The sequence below is a fragment of the Channa argus genome, chromosome 9, assembly GCF_033026475.1.
Source record: "Channa argus isolate prfri chromosome 9, Channa argus male v1.0, whole genome shotgun sequence".
In the NCBI taxonomy this organism is placed as follows: Eukaryota; Metazoa; Chordata; class Actinopteri; order Anabantiformes; family Channidae; genus Channa; species Channa argus.
Genome location: NC_090205.1, coordinates 21,771,391 through 21,792,557, shown reverse-complemented (window position 1 = coordinate 21,792,557; position 21,167 = coordinate 21,771,391). Strand labels below are relative to the sequence as shown.

Here is a 21,167-nt window from a genome sequence, read left to right as displayed (position 1 = left end):
GTCCTCAGCAGAGCAAAACTGAAAAGAACACAGCAGAGCAGAGAATTATAGAATGCAGAGAACAGAATTCAGTAGAATAGAAAATAGATAGTAAAAATAGTAGACAATAATCGGTACAGTAGGGCAAAACCAAGCTAGTTTTATACTTATCAAATATAATGCAAGAAAACTGAACTTAAATAATATCAATTTGTATAAATTACCCCCAAACATTATGAAAGTACTGGAGTTGTGTTGAATATTTTTGCTGGCTTTAAAAGGAATTAGATACTTTTGAAGTTACATAACATACTAACAATTTTATAATTTTAGAGCTGTGTTTCAATGAGTGCACAGATGATCCAGTACTGCATTCTATGGTCTTTTAAATACTCCCCAGCTGGTAGGCAGACAAACATTAAGAAGGGACAGAAGCAAGGAGTGCCATGCATCTTGTATGTCAGAGCTCATCATCTATATATGCCACATCTCTTCTTCCATGTGAGCCACTGAAAGGAAAGCATCAGTCAGCCCCTTCCTTCCCTCTGCATGGCTTCATTTCATCTGCGTCCCTCCCTTCTGATCTATGCTGGCCCATTCGCTCTGTTTCCTAAGCTGACAGTTCTGTGCATGGATCAGTGTGCATTGTTATCTGTGCCTTTGTGCATTTGCTTGTATTCGTATGACTGCACTGGTTACTCTGTTGGCTGTCAGATTATATTGATCTTACCGGGTCAACCTACAGGGTTGACTAGCTTCATGTCAATGGATTCTACACTTACTGTAATGCTCAATAGCATCTATTTGTAATCCACCCGGCCTAGGAAAAACCCAAACACTGTACACCCCCAGATTGTTGCACGGGCCACAGTTTTCTCAAGGAATCTCTCAGTGGGGTTGGTAACCGCTGTCACTTTCTGAGCTGAATCACACAGATACTCATTCATCTTGCTTAGTTACTAGATGACAACATAAATAAATGCCTCATTCATTATATATGCTGATGTAACACCTCTGCTATTTTCCTGTGGACGGCAGTACTGTATTTCATAACAGGATGCTACAGTCCACCTGACCACAGTCAGCTAAAATGTCTAAAAAAACGTTTTCTCACTTTGTCACTATGAGATAAGTAATACGAGATGTAATAATGTGGGAGCGGGCGAGCTGTTTAGGTGTTGGTGTCGGCCTCATACATAGACTTGTATGCATGTGTGTAAACATGCACAGTGTGCACACCATCTGGCAGTGGTCACGGGTGTGTTTATGCTGATGTGTAGTGATAAGCACCTCAGACGTGCAGAAAATCCTCCATATATACAAGAACCATAGCTACACATAAGGCAGCTATTGACAACAGGACTCTGACCCTAGTAGAGTTGTATCTCCTGTCATTGTAAATCTCGTTAAAACTTAAAAATAAATAAATAAAATAGAATTACCACCTTATGGTTGTACATCCCACAAGCAGGCAAGTTGCAGTTTGCAAGCATGTTTGTCCAGACTTATATTCTAATCAGCTCATCCATAAGTCAGTGTAGACTTGTGCCAATTATAATGAATTCAAACACACACACACCCACAGGCATTAAAGGAGGCATTAAAAAATACGGACCCCCCCCCCCCCATAAAGAACACCATTGCAAAAAAAACAAAATAGTTCGAGTGTGACAAGATATTACCAAAAAGAGTGTTCAGCTTGCTTTATTCAGAAGAAGTAGAGATTCAATCATTTCAAAAGTTTTGTCACCAACAGACAGCTGTGATTATGATTCTAAACATTAGTAGTTATTAAAATTGCATAAATATTTAGCTAGGTATTTTAGAGTTGAATTATACTGTACTTATTCAGAAGGAGTTGTCAAGTACAGTAGTTTGTGAAACGTGTTCACTTGCTTACTTGCAGGTGCGATGTTTGATAACACTGTCTTGGTTGTGTTCTAAAAGTGTATCTGGCACCAGCAGCTGGTTGAGTTAGCCTAGCTTAGCATACACAAATAGAAAGAGGGCAAACACAACACAACAGCACTCGTGCTCATTAACAGGACACAGTAAACCTCATTATTTAGTCTCACTGTGGAGCATGAAGATACTGTAAATTGCAAACATCAAGAGGCATATTTTTAAATTTGCATGAACTTGTATTCTAGTCACATTCAACCAGTTTGCACTCTAGTGAGACAAAGGGAAGCTGTCAGACGTGGCCTCAGTAATAAGTTTAATGTCAGTGGAGAAGATTCACATTGAATTATTTTTTTTTATTCTCACTGATGAGCATTTATGTTGTGTATGCACTGTCATGATTTACAAGCCAATCACTTCAGCTGTTCCAACAGCCATGTTAATGATAAAATGATCAAATTAAAGTATTGATTAAATTCCATCAGAAAAAACAAAGGAGGGTTGCAAATATTTTCATAACCTTGCCTTGTTTGTTGGTTTCTTATTTTATAGAAACATGTGAGTTGTGAGTGCTGCCCTTTAGTTTCCATATCCCCATCTAGGAAATCTTGCTTCTTGCCTGTCATTGACATTCTTTTCTCATGAAGCAGTTTCAGCTTCACTGTGCTTGTACAGACTTGTGTTGCTGTGTGGCTGCCTTCTCTAGCCCAGTGGAGAGAAAAGTACATCATGGCTTACTGTGTACGGGCTTATTGTGCTCTTTGTAATCAGATTGTACCACAGAACATTTTTGTTACTTTAAGCACATCTTAATTATCCTATGGTCTGTGAATTTTTACTCTATTTCACATATCACACTATAATTTAATGATGCCTTGCTTCGTTTTCTGTCCCAGGCTTTTTGCCGTTTCCTCACTCGTTTCACTCACTCATCATTTTCTCCTCTCTGCTGTGTCTTCGGTTATTGCAGACCCTGGTAGGAGCGTGATGAGCGCACGCTTCCGCTTGCCTCCTGGCAGATCCTACAATGTCCGGGCGACGGAGCTGGAGCGAGACAGGCAGCACACACAGGTTGTGTGCAACGTACTGCTGCTGGACAACACTGTCCAGGCATTCAAAATCAGCGTAAGTTCTACTCTTCTGCAGTATGGAACCATACATTCTGTTAAATTGGGTTAAGAAATGGTGAAATTCAGTTACTCCTGATGCCTGAGTGAAGCAGGAACTTTAGTATAGGAAATACAAAATAATAAGATACTACTGCTTTGGGTGCCTCTGTGAACAAACCTTGGATTAAAGGTGATCTTCATCTGTAACATGCCTGAGAATCATGACATTTGCAACTTTTCTTCACTATTATGTTAATTGAGTGATACTATATATTCATTAGTGCATTCAGCTATAGCAGTGGCAAAGGCCATTAATGTTTACATTTTACTTCTTATACTATATATTTCTAATATGCCATTCAGTTCTCATATCCCCTGTCGTTGAAAAATATGTACTTCACTTAGTGTATTCAATACAAAGCCCCCTCAAAAAAAGAAACACAAGAAATTGGATTACTGCTACTGCTCCCCTTCCTCTCTTCCTCCACCTTTCCAATTACTATAAATTTCCCCTTAAGCTCACCTCAAATTAACTTAAGAGTTGGTGGGGAGAAGGCCTCTACATGTTTGCAGCAAACCACATTCTTTTTTTTCTTTTTTATACTTGAAGGTTACATTCGAGGTTGTCCCCTACTGGTCCCCAAGCTTTAATTAAATGCTTGATTGGTCAGTCTTTATCTTGCTTTACACATATTCAGTAACACCTTGAGGGCACAGAAAGACTGTGTGTGTGAATGCATGTGTAGGTGTGTGAATGCGTGTGTAGGTGATTGTGTGTGTGTGTGTGTGTGTTAATGTGTGTAGGGGTGGGTGTGTGGGTGTTTGTTTCATCTTTTAGCCTAAAGCCAGGTGACAAATTGGCTTGTGACTGATGTTACAGTCAGTTGTTCCTTCATGTAATAACGCATTTCCTTTTCTCTCTTTTTTTTGTGTTTTTTCATCTCTGTCACTTTGTGTGTGATCAAAGTCGTGACAGTACGTGTAGGGGAAATTCCCTTTGTGAGTCAGATCATATAATTCCTCTAATAACATCCCCTCGAACAGATTACATCCTGTTACTGTTAATTCTGCGTGTGTGCATAAATAATATAAACACAAAACTTCACAAATAATAATACATATGTTATTATGGTGTTAAAGTCACTGAATGAGTTTAGTTTTAGTTTCAAAGAGAAACCTATTCAAAAACGGGGAAGATTTTGTCTTTTCGCAGGCTAGTTGCACTTCCTGCCGCTCTTTTCTGTTCTGCTCTTTCTGTGGTTTCCACCAAAAGGACTTACTGAGTACAAGTGCAAATACTGCATTTGAGTACGTGCCATTACCGGGTACTGGTATAAGAGTACTAAGCAAATTGTAAAATCCTCATCAATTTGCTGCACACTTATGCCGATGAGAGACACAGGCAGACATCTGGTTCAAATAATAGTGGGGATACATCTTAAGACTTTACATCTAAAGATTAGATAGTTCACACGTACGCACTGTTTCCACCAGCTGTCACAGATTTCTAGTCTCTGACAGTTTAACAACTAGACCCTCTAAGGTAGACAAACCCACAAATCCAGCAAGAACTGACAATCTTGCATGTTCTTCTGCTTAAAAAAACTCCCGTCACCAGGAGCAAGTTTTGCCAAAAAGAACATTGGGGGCTGTAACACCCAAACCCAGAGAGTGGCTCCAAGAGATTGCAGGAACAACATTTGAGATCTCTTTTCAGAAATGTGCAGTGCTAGTAACAGCTAAGATACTGCACAGGACCCTCAACCTCCCAGGCCACTGTTGGAGGACCCGAGCTTGAAGGAAGAGAAAAGACTGCCCCAGAGGGAAGCAAGTGGGGAATTTATCTCAGATCTCAGATGTTGTTCCTGCAATATGCTGGAGCCGCTGTCCCTTTTTGGAGGTTGCAGACAGAGTATCTCCTTGGTTAAATACCGTACTTAATGTTGACTTGTGCAGTTTGCTTGAAGTTGGCCTCTAGGGTTGTTTTCCACATCCCCAATGAGTTCTTGATGAATTCTGTTAGAGTTTTGTTGATGTTGTAAAGTTTCCGGCATTCCATGTGTGAGGCGTTGAGCCATAGGCTTTCTTGTAGTCAATCCAGGCAGTGCACAGGTTGGTGTTTTTTAGTCTTGCAGTCTCAAGTGACTGCTTTATCTAGCAGTAGCTAGTGCTTTACTCCAGGCACTCACACACACACTCACACACACGCTTTCCCTGCCTTTTGCTGAATGAATGACTTGGTCTCTGTCAGTCTCTCTGACAGCATCATTGATCAGACCCCTGGAGCAGCAGTAACTTCCTGGAAAGACAAGCCATCCTGAGAGCAACAATACTTCTATTGATCCTCTTCCTGGCCGACTGGCCTCGATTCTAATGGAGAGTGAAAATCCAGAAGCAGTCACTTATTGTCATGGGAACTGCAGTGCATGTTGTGTTAGGGGCCGGTGCACATGAAGGCTTGTATTGATGATCCTTTAGATGGGAATTCGGTGCATGTTAAGAGTGTACCATGGTAAAGCAGAATCTGCTGTAGCTTTAAAGCCTGATAAGTGACAAGAAATTAAAAAAGCTACTACTGACCCACCTCTCTACAAATACTAAAGCTGGGTCAGAAGCCGGATTTCTTCAGAGAAAATTGATAAATGCAGCAGTAACCACAGTAACATCCACTCAACACATAAAGATCCAGCTTTTTGCAAGTGCTATTTGGTAATCAACTAGCTCTTAATAATGGGCAAGTAAGAGCAACAAGTGCTGAAGAATAAATAATACGTCAAACTATTTTGTAGTTCACAGCTGATTAAGACATCTGAATAGAATAAAAATGCACGGTATGTGGGAGAAGTAATTTAAAACTAAATATAGCATTTTTTTCTAAGCAGTTGAACCTGCCATTGTCATTCATATGAATAAAATAACATTAGCTATTACATATTGTAATTTTGGCAAATTACAAAGTAATATAACATTATTCTTTTTTGTTAAAGAAATGCTCGAAAGGGGTTAGCCTTCAAAGCGCGATGTTTGTGCTTCATTTATCACAGACTTCATCCATATTTAACTGCAATGAAACCAAGTACTTGGACCATAAAACCCCTAGCTTTGGGAAAAAAAAATTTCAGGCCTATTAATGTTTAGTAGACCTAATAACTAGTTTATTAATCAGTTAACACGTTGATTATTTGATATATCAGATTTTCTTTTTCTTGAATTGTAAACATTTTATAACGTTTCTTTTACTCCACTACATTAACTTGACAGCTTTGATGGGGAGAGAGAGATAGAGAGAGGGACAGACATATAATCAAATAATAATTCATGTTATTTATGGATTAAATACCCAGCCATTCTGCATGGAGTACTTTTATTCTTGCTACTTTCAGTAGAATATGATGCCAGCACTTTTCTACATTTTATTTTCTACACATCACCAGTGAAAGAAATGCATTGTAATAAGAAAATGCTTCATTTTTCTTTTATGCTGTGTAGGTGTGAATGTAGAACGTCTTAAGCACTGCACCTGTCTAAAATAATGATTTGTTAAAGTTATTTTTATACCAGAAAAAAAAAAAGCAGAGGCAGTTTTGAAGGAAAGGATTTTATTTTATTAAGACATAGAGTGAGTAAACAAGAACTAATTTGGAACTATTTAATTGAAGAAGTAAGCAATGACGCTGAGGGGATAAAATGTTGGCAACTTTGTGACGAAGTCAAGCCAAAATATAGACTACAGAATTCTAAAACTGTAGTGTTTTTGTAAAATTATGTCATTTTAATTATGTGTTGGAGTAGAAGTTAGTTTTAGTCTGAAAACTGGAGAGTAAAGCTTAGCGTATTCGTGCTGCAGGAGGGGTGTGGCTGTTGGAGCATTTTGCTCATTTAGCTTCTCAATCTAGAAACAGGGACTTATATATATGGTGCTTGTTGATGAACTGCACTCAACTGTTTAAAATCATAAATAGATTTCAAATTAATTACAGCTCATTGCATTCTCCTTATCTACACAGAGTCCTAGCTTTTCTGGAAATGGGGTTTGTATATTGTATCACTATTTAGACGTTGATGACCTAAGGTGAGCTTAACAGATCTGTGTGTGTTTGGGATGCACAGAAAGTGAGGCAGAGGTAAATGTGAATGACTACTCGTTCATGTAGTTTTCTTCTTGTCTGGACAAGCTTCCTCACACATTCCTGAATTTCCATCATTCTTTAAGACACCAACACTGAACACAAACAACTTTCAACTGTAGGAGAAGGGAAATAAATGTCACATTTTGCGTTTATTTAAATTCTCAACTAGTCATAAAAGCACTGCTATTTCACAGTTCTACTTTTGGATTTTATGTCTGCCCAGTGTTAGTGAGGTCTTTTACCCCCTCACACTGTAGATAAAGCCTTAGCAAAAAAAACCCCAAAACATATCAGAGCATCTCCCTCTCACACTCTCTCATCCAGCTCCTTATGCTCAGATTGCTCTTTATCAGCACATCTCTGTCTTCTGTCCTCGCTCTCACGCACACTGACACTATTTTAGTCAGTGGTGCTGCTGGACTGCACAAAGAGGGTTTGTCTTCCCCAGTGAATTGTAAATCACTCCTCTTTCTCTATTACTCTCTCTCTCTCTCTCTGTGTTTTTCTATAACTGTCTTGTCTTCCTCTTATATTTATTTTTTACTCCCTTTTGCTTTTTTAAGTATTTCTTAAAACTATGAATGCCACAATATGTTTTTGCCACTGATGTGCAGAGTTGGTGTTAAAATGATTGTGGACATGGCCTTAGTCTGTGTTCCTGGCTTAGCCGTTTGTTCCAAAAGGGTTAGCATTTACAGAACTTTTAGAATACTCTAAACCTCTCTCTCTCTCTCTCTCTGTCTCTCTCTCTCTCTGTTTCTCTCTCTCTCTGTTTCTCTCTGTTTCTCTCTCTCTCTCTGTTTCTCTCTTTCTCTCTGTTTCTCTCTCTCTCTCTGTTTCTCTCTCTCTGTTTCTCTCTTTCTCTCTGTTCCTCTCTCTCTCTCTCTGTTTCTCTCTCTCTCTCTGTTTCTCTCTCTCTCTCTCTCTGTTTCTCTCTTTCTCTCTGTTCCTCTCTCTCTCTCTCTGTTTCTCTCACACACACACACACACACACACACACACACACACACACACACACACACACACACACACACACACTTATGCAACGCGGGACAATGGGTGTCCTGGGAACACAGCATAAAAAAGTCCACAGAGGAAGCCCACATTTAGCTTGAAAAAGTTTCTTTCACGTCATACAGAGACTCAGAAATGTCAGTACCCTAACATGGTGAAACATCATTTATGAAAGTTTTATGTTTCATTTATGTTTTCTCACTTCCCAGTTTTATTTGGTCAGTGCCCGTAAGTTCGTTCATCAGACCTTTTTGATAAGTTGTCAGTCCAACCCCCATTTCCTAAAAGTGGATATCTTATTGAAAGTGAAAACATTTGAAAATTGCTTGTTTGTTTGCCTTTTAAACCTAATCAGTTCAAAGTTTATTCACAAATACAGTCCCCTTCCATTCGTTATTTTTTGCCTTTCACTGGAGACGTTTGCATTCAAGATGAAATGGTGGAAATGAGGTGAATTTAATCTTCCATTTGATGATATATAATTTTTGTATGAGCCAAATTTTAGTTGAGCAAAAATTTTTAAACCATCCAAAGAAAGTAAATAAAATCTAATATTGGGTTGCAAATACTGTTTACAATGACTATATCAAGCATATGACTAACTGATATCAGCAAATTGTTCTATTCATAAATTATTGTTTTTTTGTTTTGTTTTAATCTGCTTTACCAGGCTTTTACCACTGTTTTATTGTGTTGTTGTTGCTGGTTTTGGGGGGATTATTCCTTATGCTGCCCTATTCAACAGGTGAAATACATGTTAAGTTGACTTATAGTCTGCTGATAGTATTGGCCAGTCTAAAATCTTCTACTTTTTTTCTCTAATGTCCTGTTTTGAGTTTTTAGCTTTAATGCAGTTCTCAGTAAAGTTGCAGACTGAATGTTTCTGTATATCCCTTAATTCATTCTGCTGCTGTCATCATTCATTATATCATCAATAAAGTATATTGAGCTCTTCCTCCACACTTTGGCTTACCTATCTCTTTAGTAGAAGTTTATGTTGCTCTCATCAGTCCATAACTATTTGTTCCAGAACTTCCATGGCTCATTTCTGTACTTTGTTAATCTGACTTTCTGATTGTTTCTGCTGATGAGGGACTTGCATCTTGTGGCATGGTCTCTGTATTTCACCATTTCCCTTTCTCTTTCCAGAGCATTCCAAATTGTTGCTTCCTCAGGAGGTACTGCTGCTATGTCTGCGCAACCCCTCTGATTGCTCTTCCCACTTTTCTCTGATTTTGAATTGCTACTTAGAACTATGAACAGTCAATTTCAAAGTAAATTCCTTGGTAGGAAGACCTGCCAGTCACATGTCCCATGTCCCCATGTTTTTCTGAATTTTGGTAATCTCAGACAGAAGCTGCTATAGCCTGTTTAACACATCTGAGTGTAAATACCAAGAAATTAAAGCCTTTGTCACATTTTTAGTATCTAGCAAAAACAAATGAATTGGCTTGTCATTTTATTACTTATTTAGGGGACTGTAGATCACATGACATAATAAAAGCTCTTGAGAAATTTAGAATTTCTCAAGTAGACCAAAATCTCAACAGCAATATTTTCACATTTTGTCATGTTTGAGAACATTAATCAAGAAGTGAGGCAAAGCGCGCTGAGGGTATCAGAGTTGACTCACACTTAACAAGTCTTTGACAGTATTACATACACAAATACACACGCATGCAATAAAAGGCTGCCAGTGATCCTAGAGGGCTGTCATTTCAACATGCCAATTGTCAACTATGATTCCCTACACACACACAGACACACACAGAAACACACACACACACACACACACACACAGACACAGTTTACTTGAACTTGCTGGGCTGTAAAAGTGTGTCACTGAGGGAAAGGGGAGAGGTTGACTAGTGCAATAGTACTGTGTGTTTATATCTGTCTGTTCACCCATGGGAGCTCCGATGGAGTTCCACTCTCTCTCCCTTACTCTCTGAAAGCCTCAGCAGGATCAGGTGCAAATTCCTGCTCCACTTGTGGTCCCACAGTTTATTCTGTCTCTCTTCCTACTACTCTCACATGAAACAATGTGATATTAATTAACTATTAAATAAGTGATTCCTGACTTTTTCTATCTGAGTAGCACCCACTTTCAGGTCGCTCCTCGTGTGGTGACTGGTCAGCTGGGAGAGCAGGTTTTTTTTTTGTCAATATTATCTTTCATCTGATATTTGTACCGGTATGGTAGTGGATCATTGTATGCAGACAGGGCTAATTTATGCTGCATTTCATCACTTTCGTGGCAAGCATTTTGTTTCTACACGCTTGCCTCATCTGTTCTTTCTCCTTTGTTTGTTGTTATCGCTGCATGCAACCCTGCTCTCGCTGCTATCTGGATTATAATTTTAACCTTATGTACAGTCGTGTACTTTTTGGGATTTTGTATTTTGCAGTTTTTGCACTTTATAGTATTTCTCACCGAAAATGGGCACCGTATATACTACAGAGACTTTCTGCTACATCTTAACTACTTCCAGACCTTCAATACAGCTACTTTTCCAGAGGAAATACTCCAAAAGCACTTTCGTAACCAAGAGGAATCTTCTCACAACAAACAGAAGAAAACTCGAAGGGGAATAAAAAGTTGGCGTTTAAACCAGACTCAAACGGGAGAAAGGTAAACACTGCCGTGTTATTCTAATGTGTGCTCCCTGCGCAATAAAACATACAATGTTCAGGCCAACATAAATTACATATATAATTAAAGGACAGTTTCACTACTTGCGTTTACTAAGACTTTGCTCAACAAGAACGATGACAATAACTCTCTGCATATAAACTGCTTTGGGACCCCACTGAGACTCGACCATGATAGTGAGCTCACAGGGAAACAACATGGCGGCGGTGTCTGTCTTCATGTAAACACATGCTGGTGCTCCACGATCATCGTCAGGAAGAGACTATGCACCAAAGACATTGAACGACCCTACGACCATTTTATCTTCCCGGGGAATTTCCACAGCTTTTTTTCATTCTGGTTTACATTCACCCCAAAGCCACAGACAATATCAAAAGAGTACTGGACATTTTCGAAACTTTATCCCCCAACTCTTTAATCACTGCTCAGTGGAGAAGTCATTTAAAGGTTTTCATCAATTTTTTTACATGCATGACCCGCTTCAGAAAGACTCTGGATAAATGCTATGGCTCAGTACCAAATGCATACAGATCTGTTGCTCTCCTCCCACTCAACTCCGCTGACCATCATTCTATACTGCTTGCACCAGCCTACATTCCAGCAGTAAGGAGGGCAGAGAAGTTGGTGAAAACTATCAAACAGTAGACCAGCGACAGCATTATCTAACTACAGGGATGTTTCGAAGCCACTGATTGGAACTGCCTCATATCTACATCCTCCAACATCAATGAGCAAGTTAAGACACAGTGTCTCGTCATACTTCTCCTTACAGTACCAGACCCAAACAACATCAGTGGATGCTCCCTGAGGTGCTGACCAGCTATCGGGGGGGATGTTTCTTGTGAGTTACTTTGCCTGCAGCACAGTGCCCAAACTGTGGCAACAGTCCTTCCTATCCCAATGAAGGGTGGCACCATCAAAGCCCTGAATGAACTGCGCCCCTTGGCCCACACCTCTCTGGCAATGAAGGCAAAAACCACATCATTAGTCAGCTGTGTCTTCTCACCACTGCTCGTCATCCTCTACACTGATGACTGCAGAGCCTCCCAGCCAAACTGTCACCTGGTCAAGTTTGCGGATGACATGGTCCCCCTGTCTCTGCTTTCGGGACCAATACAGCACCATGGCTCAGCCCTGCAGGACTTTATGGAGCGGTGTGACAGCCCCTGTCTGCAAATTAATGTGGAAAAACCCGAGGAGATGGTGGTGACATTCTTCAACAGCAGTCTGCAGCAGTCACCACAACCATCCACGGGAGATCAGTGGAGATTGTCGAAGAGTACCGGTATTTGGGTTCCATCTTTGACCAGCTGCTGAGATTCACCTCCAATGCAGAGCTGATCCTAAGGAAATGCCAGCAGCAGCAGTACCTTCTGAGGAAGCTTAATACATTTGGATTCAGCAAGGTCCTCCTCCAAACATTCTACCATGCCTTCATTGAAAGTGTACTTTCTCCTTCACATGCTGCTTTCTCTCCTTTAGCCTCAAAAACTGAACTTGCCTGCAGAACACAATCAAGGTGTGTCGTAGGATGATTGGACTACCAGTTAGAGCCCTCTCTGCCCTCTGTGAGTAACAGACACAGAGGTCAGCTTGCTGGATCCTACAGGACCCCTCCCATGTCCTGTTCCCTGCATTTGAGTGGCTCACCTCAGGACGATGGCTGCGTTGCCCCAGCTGCAGTTCTCAGAGTAGAAAAACCTTTGTTCCCAAGGCTGTCCAACTCCTCAGTTCACAACCATCCCTGCCCCTCCCATTAACCCAGTAACCACCATCCTCCACTCTACAAACCAATAGACTCATGGAGATTCACACAATGATAACCTCTGTGATGCAAATCTCATATAGAGATCTGGACTCCGCTGTGACAATGACTCTAATGTTGCTGCTAGATACCTGTATTTACACACTGCAAGATATTTTTAAGTTTAAGTTTAATCATGTAATATATGCAGTTAATTTCTATACCACCCATTTCCTTCTTCCTTTTGTATAACCTATATCCTATAGTTTGTTTTACAGTTATTTTTACAAGTTTATTTGCAGTTGTTTTGCACTAATTAACCTATTTGATACCTTTTAATACTACAACAGTTTTATTTGCTCTTGATGCTGGTCCATCTTATCCCATGGGTGTAGTCTCTTGTTCCTACTTTACTACTCTGTGTGCCTTAAATTCCCCCCATGGGAACAAATAAAGTGTTTTGTTGAAGTCAAAGCTTAATGCGTCACTTCATTTGATTCTTTCCTCCCTTCTCCACCACTACTATGCCATTTTATTGGCTGGTTTATTTGCAAGTACCCAAAGTAAGTTTAATATCATTTTTGCCATTCACTTCTTTTTCAAGAAATGCAGGGTAACTGGAATAAAGCGAAATGCTTTGCTGACTACATGTGTTGGGAGCAATGTGGCCACACTTTGACCCTTCACTATTGAGAGCAAGTTATTTTTCTTGCATAAACAGTCCTTGTCAATAAACAAGTGAATAAGAACACAAAAGAGCATGAAACATGTTCTTTCTGCATCTCTATCTCACAAAAGCTTAACAACAGACAGACGATGGTTTTTCATTCTTATTCTTTTACCACTGTACTTTGTTTTGTTTTTCAATGCCATTTTCCTTCATTGTGAATTTCTGACTGTTTTCTATCTGCTGCTTTCTAATCTCATTACAGCTGTTGTCATATTGCCCACACATCATGTCTTGTTTTTACTGAACAGTTTCCAGTTGGGGAAATCAATTCAAAAGCTAAAATACTTTGTTACTTAGCAGCAGATTTTAATTCAGTCTACATTACTTTAATGGCTTCACATAATGGGAGAGCTCTTAGTTGCAGGAAAATGCTAATGTTTATATCAGTAGTTTTCCAAGTAGGGGGTTTTATTTATAAATGTAGTAGTATAGGATGATCTGATGCTTACCAAATGAGCTAGTTCACCACTTATTTGTTTGCTCCCAGAAGAAATAAAGACAGCTTTTGAGAATGGGAGCATTTAAACATGCTACTATGTAATAACATCTTTATGTTACTGGTTTTAAAATCCATTGGAGTTGTTTTGTCTTGACCTTAATCTTGTGTTCCCTGCCTCATTTTTAGAAATCCAATCCTTTTAGTATCTGCATTGAACAAAAAAGGCTTATAACCATAGATCTCCCCAGATAAATGCATGATCCACAGGCCTTTGTGCAAAGTAACAAACTGAGTAACATATTTGTATTTGATCGTGGTTTTCTGGTTCTCTTTTCAGAAGTCGGATCATGGCCAGGTGTTGCTGGACGCTGTCTTTAAGCACCTGGAGCTGACGGAGAGAGACTACTTTGGCCTGCACTTGGCTGATGACTCCTCAGATGCACCAGTCAGTATAATGATTCTAGTCAACAGGATTGTGTATGTGCGTGTGTGTAAATATAGATTGAGTTTTGGAATGTTGACTGTGTCTCACCTTGTTGATTTTTAAGATGACCTGCTCTATGTAGAGCTCCAGTAAAGAATCTCACACAATCAAAGAGTTCATCAGTCAAATGACACCACATCAATATTGACAGTAATGACACTCGAATGATGGTATGATATTCAAGTGTCATACAATGGTGCCTTTTAAAATTCCCTCTTACAATGATGCAGTGCTTAAATCAATGATCTGGTATAGCAGCAAAGGCCTGTTGCTTATGTTAGAATTAATTAGGGCGAAGTGACAATGGAAGTGCATGTCTGGGAACTGCAGGTCTTACGTATTGGTTACATACTAATAACTCATCGATAACCAATCAATCAGTATATAGCAGCGTTGTTAAAATCTGGTTCGACAAAATGTATTAATTTATGCCAAAATTCTTAAGGTAAATCTGTTGATACATTTTGAAAATTAAAAACTGCAGCAGTTACAATCGGAGGTTCTGGGTAGAAGTTATAGAACTTGTGAAGCTTTGGTGGGTTTTGCAAGGGAAAAAATAAACACACATCACATTAGCGATATTATAAATGGCTCTCATAAGAAATGTTTACTCCCAGCTTGTACACCTAGCTTTAGACAGTGTCAATAGTGTTACTCATTGCTGACTAGTGGAGCAGATAATATTTCCTGAAATTAAAGGTGTCTACTAGATATAGGAAAATACATTTTAGAATTTTGTTGTCAAATGACTTTTAATATTTAGAAAATGTCACCATGTATGGATTTGTTTTTCTACTTAGCATCTCGTCTCTGTGACTCTATTAATAGGCACAATCTGGGGCTTCAGATCTGTGACATAGTCTATTCCAACAGTTTTTGTCTATTACTGAAAAGCACTCCAGGGTCAGAAATGTTTAATCTAGTTTTTTGCAACAGCATTTAGTATATTTAGAGTTAAAGTGAGCAATGAACTCCTAAACACCTGCACTGTAGAGGCTGTGCATTTACTGTTTGCCAGTGTGTTCATACTGTGTGAGTGTGTGTTTTTAAGCAGAGTGTGTTTTTGGGTATTTCTGACAGTTGTGTATGTGTGTGTCACCATTGGTGAATAATTTAGGCTGTGTAGTCATGCTGGGGAAGCGTTATGGTGTCCCTAAGTGTCTCTTAATCAATATTTTACAGCGCTGGCTCGATCCCACCAAGCACATCAGGAAACAGTTAAAAAGTAGGTAAAATCCACAACACACCACCATAACTGACCGGTCGAGTCTTTTCCAAAAACACATCAAAACGGCTTAACACCAAGCAAGTTCACTCAAGTCTAACTGAAATTGTTTTTTTTTTTTTTGATGTCTTTAAAATTTGCTAGTAGTTTGAAGAAGCAGTGTGCAGTCCAGCCGCAGTGACGTTAAAATTCTCAGTACACCTGAAGCAAAAGTCTCCAGTCCACACTGAGTGCGATTTAAAATTCTCAATCCGCCCTAAGCAACGGTTAAACTACATTTCAACCCTTCTGTTTGGTAATGAGTAATAGAATTTGTAACATGTAGAACAATTTAGGAGTAGCCCTAGTGAGAACTGCAGTCTTCCTCCAGCAATGATTGAACTGTGCTTCAACTCTTGTTTTTATGTTGACTGACTGAGGAGTCACTGTAGGATTTTACACAACGCAGGAACAGAATGCCATTGTATAAATGTAGGCATGTAAAAATTAAAGTTTTGAATATAGATGAGGCCAGTAGCATGTGTCAAAGGATGCAGCTATTAGAAATGAATAATTATACAGACTTGTGTAACTTACATTTATATAGTTATAGTTTATGTCTTAGTTTAAGTACAGGGGTCTGCTAAATTGGGTTTTATTATTCCAACTAATTGTTGTTTGTTTCAGGAGGGTCTCCCCATAACCTGAGCTTCAGAGTCAAATTTTTTGTGACAGATCCCAGTAAGCTTCAGGAGGAATACACACGGTAAGAGTGCGCATTTTACTGCCAAAAAATGACCCATTTATTGAATTTTATTTTAGGTGTATATTGTTGCACATGGAATTGCAGAGCATTATTCTCTGGCTCATTGAAGAAAATTAGAAGGTAGTACGTTTTGTTACACGGCCATAATGTAGAATCCATCCCACAGTTCTGCGAACATAAGGTCCGCAACATGCAGAGGAGGTGTCACTGTGTATCATCTTTTCTGTTGTTCGTTCTTGTTTTTGTTTCCACCATAGACCTGCTCTCCTTGAGCCTTATCAACACTTTTTTATAAAGGTGTCAAAGTGAAAAGTGAGCGTTGAATCTGACACATCTAGTATCTCTTGTATTGTAATTTCAAGTCTTGAGAAGTACACATCTAATTGCTTTGATATACTGTATTATACTGGTGTTATGACACCAGTAGTGTCAGCAGCACTTGCATACAGTTTGTCGCCAACGTTTCTCTATACTTGACTGCAAAAAATAGAATATTTGATTAATAGACACTTCTGTCAGAAGTGCCACTGATTGTATTAACATCTTAGTATACTTCATTTAAACAGAGAAACTTTTCTGGTCCTTTTCTAAATGCATTGCATTCCTTCCTCTCAGGTACCAATATTTTCTTCAAATCAAGCAGGATATATTAACTGGAAGGTGAGTATGAAATCTTTTGTGTATTTTGGTCATAACAAAAAGCTGTAATATCTTTTGTGTTTATCCAAGGTGTAATCCTCTGTATGTGTCTTCATTTTGTGTGTGTGTCTGTGTGCGTGTGTGTCCTTGTGTTTGTGCATGTTCGTGTGGCTTCCAGATTGCCCTGTCCACACAACACTGCTGCACTACTGGCATCCTATGCTGTTCAATGTAAGTAGTTCTCCCTGGATACACCCACTCTACATAACAATGGAAAGGCAATTCATTAAGCCTCTCTTTAGCTGCACACACACACAGACACAGTTAAATGTTATGACTGTGGTTGTTCCAGTGCATTTATAGCTGCTGCTCTGAAGCCATTATGATTGAATTAAGCTGTGTGGTGATATTTGATATAAATGCAACTGCAGTGCTATAAATATTTTGTAGGACTGACTGTGCTTTTTTTTTAAATGGTCATGCCTTTTTTTTTTTTTTGCTCCAACGACTCGTCTACAGTCAGCCCCATTAACCAAATGTTGATATTGTATAGAGAAGGTAAAGGTGAAATTAACAGACAATATACTTTATTTCTTTTCATGGCATTGGCTATTATTATTATTATTATTATTATTATTATTATTATTATTATTTGACTAGTTCTAGATACTGTTGCCATGCTACAGTGTACAACCAGCACACAGTGCAACATCTCTGCACCAGTGCAAGTTCAGCCTCTTTGCTTATCTCATCTAGTGTTATGGTTTAGCATTGGAGTTAAAAGCTAACTGTCACCAGAATAACAACTCTTGACACACATCTCTGTCTCACTCGGTCTTTTTCTTTTACTGCTTCTCATTGTTTTCAGAAAGCCTGTTTTCCCCTCTATTTGATTCCTTGGATACTCAGTTTTTCTTATCCTTTTCTGTTTATTCCCCCTTTTTTGCTTGTGATCACCCCCTTTCCTTACCCCTCTCCTTCTGCTCTCTTCTGCTCCCCTTTTCTTTCCATCCTCCACCTCTCTGACATATTTTATGGCTGAATTTGAACAGCTTCAGTATATAGGTCAGGGAAGAGATTTAGCCTAGACTACCAACATCATGACACTACTGCTATTACAAATGCACACACACACACACACACACACACACACACACACACACACACACACACACACACACACAGTCTATGTAGCTAGGTCTGTGTTGTCACATTTCTCAGTGCCAACCCAGATTATGAAGATAAATGTTTGCTTTTGGGGGAAAATGGCTTAAAGCAGCTGCTATGCTGCTAATTTAGTTAGCTCAGCCTGAAGTGCCAGCACAGATCATTCCAAATCCCACACCAAAGCTTGGGTTCTTAAAACATCATAAATCCCACCCAGAAGACCTAAATTCTTGTATAAGAAAACTGGCCAAGTATTCTCCAGACACCATAGCAACCCCTTTCTCAGAAGTAAAGGTGTCTTAGTTGAAACTAAATCTTCTAATAACACAGTCCTATTAGTTCCTTTTTAAAGAGTTGATGTGGGCTTGTGTAATGCAGCAAACATTGCATCACCATACATTTTCACATCTTAAAAGCTGGCTTTCATCTGGTTGCACGGCGTTGCATTAGATAATTTATTCATATTGACAGTGGTGGAATTAACACATGGCCACATTTTTCATCACATGTTAATTGATAAAAAAGGGAAATCGTACAAACTTAGGCTAAATTTCCCACAGTGCACATACATTCATTGTCCTACAGTTAATGGAGGACTGAATGTCTTGTTTGTGCTTTGTTGGTCAATAGTGTCATTGTAGTCAATACGGAGAGAGACTCGAGCTAGACACTTTGCACTAAACTACAATAAAAAATGAATATAAAACTGCAGCATAAAAAATGCATTGTCCTACCATTGTGAGGTTAGCTATCGACTGAACATATATCTTTCCTTGGAGCTGTGTGCACATCAATTAGAGCATGAGCTAGTATTGATTCATTGGCCAGGATGCTTGTGGCTAATGGCTAGCAGTTTAGCCTAGGGAGTACTTGAGTGAACTGAAGCATTTGAGATTCAACTGCTAGCTAGTGAGCTAATGGCTTTGGAGAGACAAAGCTGCCAGACATCTGGGATTCATTTCATGCTTTATATTTTATTTTTTTCCTGCAATTACACCTTTCTATATCACAATACAGCTATATTTTTGATCTCACCGTATTGCAATTTTTTTTATTGCTATTTTGTGATACATTTTAATGCCACTGGCAATCTGCTATGTGAAGTACTCATTATGAAGGGGCAACAACACATGTTAAATCCTGATTAATCTATACTTGCCAATTATTATATGAAATGACCTTTGAAGTCTTTGTTGTGTTACCACATGTTGGGCTTTAGTGGAGATAAAATCAAATAATTCTAATTGGATTTATCATAGCTAATAACATTATGAATTGTCGTCTTGCTGCCTTTTAGCTTTGCTGATGATCTGAAATGACATGTGAACACATACAGATGTGCTTCTATTTCACATTTTAAAAGCATTATTGCAGTAAATTATTTTGCATTTAATCTCCTGGTATAATGCTTCTAGGTGCCCATTTGCTGTCTTTCCATGTGGTACTAGTTGTCATAATGTTCACTTTTCCTTGCAAGGAACTGTCAGATGCTGTAAAAAATCTTGCAGCTAACGTGCCAAGATTCATTTATTTTTTTTTTACCTTGAGTGATTGTCCCAACACCTTCCTGTGCAAGCATTGCTAATTAAAATGGACTGCAGGAAGATGGAAACCTGTCAGATAATGGCTATTTGAGAATGTTTAGGGCTGTGACAAACCAAGCTGACATCAAATAACAAGCAGTGACAAAAATTAACAACTGTCTGGGGCCAAGAAGTGGAACTGAACACACTCAACTGACAAGCATAAAGCATATATGATTTATGTTTGCAAGAGTAAAAGTAAAAGTGGAAGAGCTGGAACTGTGTATATACAGCTTACTATCTTCACACCACTGGCTGACCGCAGATGGTTTATACTGTAGCTACTTCTAAACACGGACCTGACAGATAAGAATTTACAAATTATACTTCAATTGTTGATACTATGCTCTCTTCACCTGCACTGATTGGCTAAGGTGAACAGTCAATCAGAGTGGTCTCTCTCACTGATAGAACCAACACTGATTCAACATGCTGACTTGGCTGAAAAGCGGCCAACAGGGGTCTGACTAGTGCCAATGGTATCGGATAAAAACTAGCCCAAAGGTTGTTGGTGGACAGCTGACCGTCGGCTTTGTGTGTCACAGCCCTGAGAGTTACTAAGTCAGTTATCAAGTACGTATTTACCTAGTGACAACATGTATAAAAAAAATAAATTTTTTCACCTGCCCCATCTGTCACCCCTGATGTTCCTATTTTTCATTCTTCTTATATCGGTTTGTTAAATTAACATATCAATATTTCTCTCTTTTTCTGTGCAGCTGAGTTGGGGGACTACAGTGAAACGGACCATAGTCAGGGCTATCTATCTGACTACTGCTTTATCCCCAACCCTCCACAGGACTTCCACAAAGAGGTTGCCAAACATCACCAGCAGCACAGGTGTGCAGAGAAACACATGAGTACAGCTGTGATACCACACACATTACAAATGAATCTACATACTTATGGGCAACTTGGCCTAATATGATTATTGTATGTCCATATATAAGTGCTCATCTGGACATACGGTTAAAGCTCAAAGAGCAGCACAGAGACTGTGAAGTCTAATACTGTTATAATGACACCATTTACTGCATAAAACTTTAAAATGTTCTTACACACAAAACAAATAGCTTATATACAACAGTTTGCAAGGCCTTTTCTCTCCTGTTACTTCATTTTGTTACGCTTTTTTTGTTCTTATTTGACCCTCTCTTTCTCTTTAACAATCTCCCACTCTGCCTATCCTACATCATCACTCCCTTTCCTCCCACACACAACCTCCCATCCCTTTGTATCTCTGTACCCTACTCCCTTTCTCAGTGGTCTATCTCCTGCTCAGTCTGAGTTTAATTATCTGAACACAGCACGCACGCTGGAGCTCTACGGGGTAGAGCTGCACTATGCAAGGGTAAGTAAGTTTTTTTTTTTGTGTGTGTGTGTGTCAGCTTCTCTGTTGTCGTGTGTGTTTGTGTTAAACACTACTGTATATGCATTTTGTGCTTGTTTGTTTTACTGTATTGCAACCATGCACCCTACTGGATATATCACTGTACGTGTATCTACAATCTCATTCTAGTTTCTTTCCCCTGCTTCACAAAAACTTGACCAGATTAAATGAATACAGTATATTGTGACCTTCAACCACCGTTTATTAATTATTATTATCAAATCAGAAGATGTA

At 39.1% G+C, this 21,167-nt stretch overlaps 1 protein-coding gene across 4 annotated transcripts in view; it reads left to right on the top strand.

Moving 5' to 3' along the window:
• ptpn4a (protein tyrosine phosphatase non-receptor type 4a) overlaps window positions 1-21,167 on the top strand; it is a 60,429-nt gene that overhangs the window by 20,314 nt on the left and 18,948 nt on the right. For 3 of the 4 annotated variants that reach the window (XM_067515441.1, XM_067515442.1, XM_067515440.1), the window contains 8 exons: window positions 2,852-3,006; window positions 14,038-14,145; window positions 15,367-15,409; window positions 16,076-16,154; window positions 16,770-16,814; window positions 16,972-17,024; window positions 20,263-20,383; window positions 20,807-20,894. In XM_067515441.1, coding sequence (XP_067371542.1) covers window positions 2,869-3,006; window positions 14,038-14,145; window positions 15,367-15,409; window positions 16,076-16,154; window positions 16,770-16,814; window positions 16,972-17,024; window positions 20,263-20,383; window positions 20,807-20,894 — 675 coding nt within the window. In that variant the 5' untranslated portion in view covers window positions 2,852-2,868. Of the gene's footprint in view, window positions 1-2,851; window positions 3,007-14,037; window positions 14,146-15,366; window positions 15,410-15,567; window positions 15,705-16,075; window positions 16,155-16,769; window positions 16,815-16,971; window positions 17,025-20,262; window positions 20,384-20,806; window positions 20,895-21,167 lie in introns of those variants that run through there. The other variant, XM_067515443.1, reaches the window with a different exon arrangement.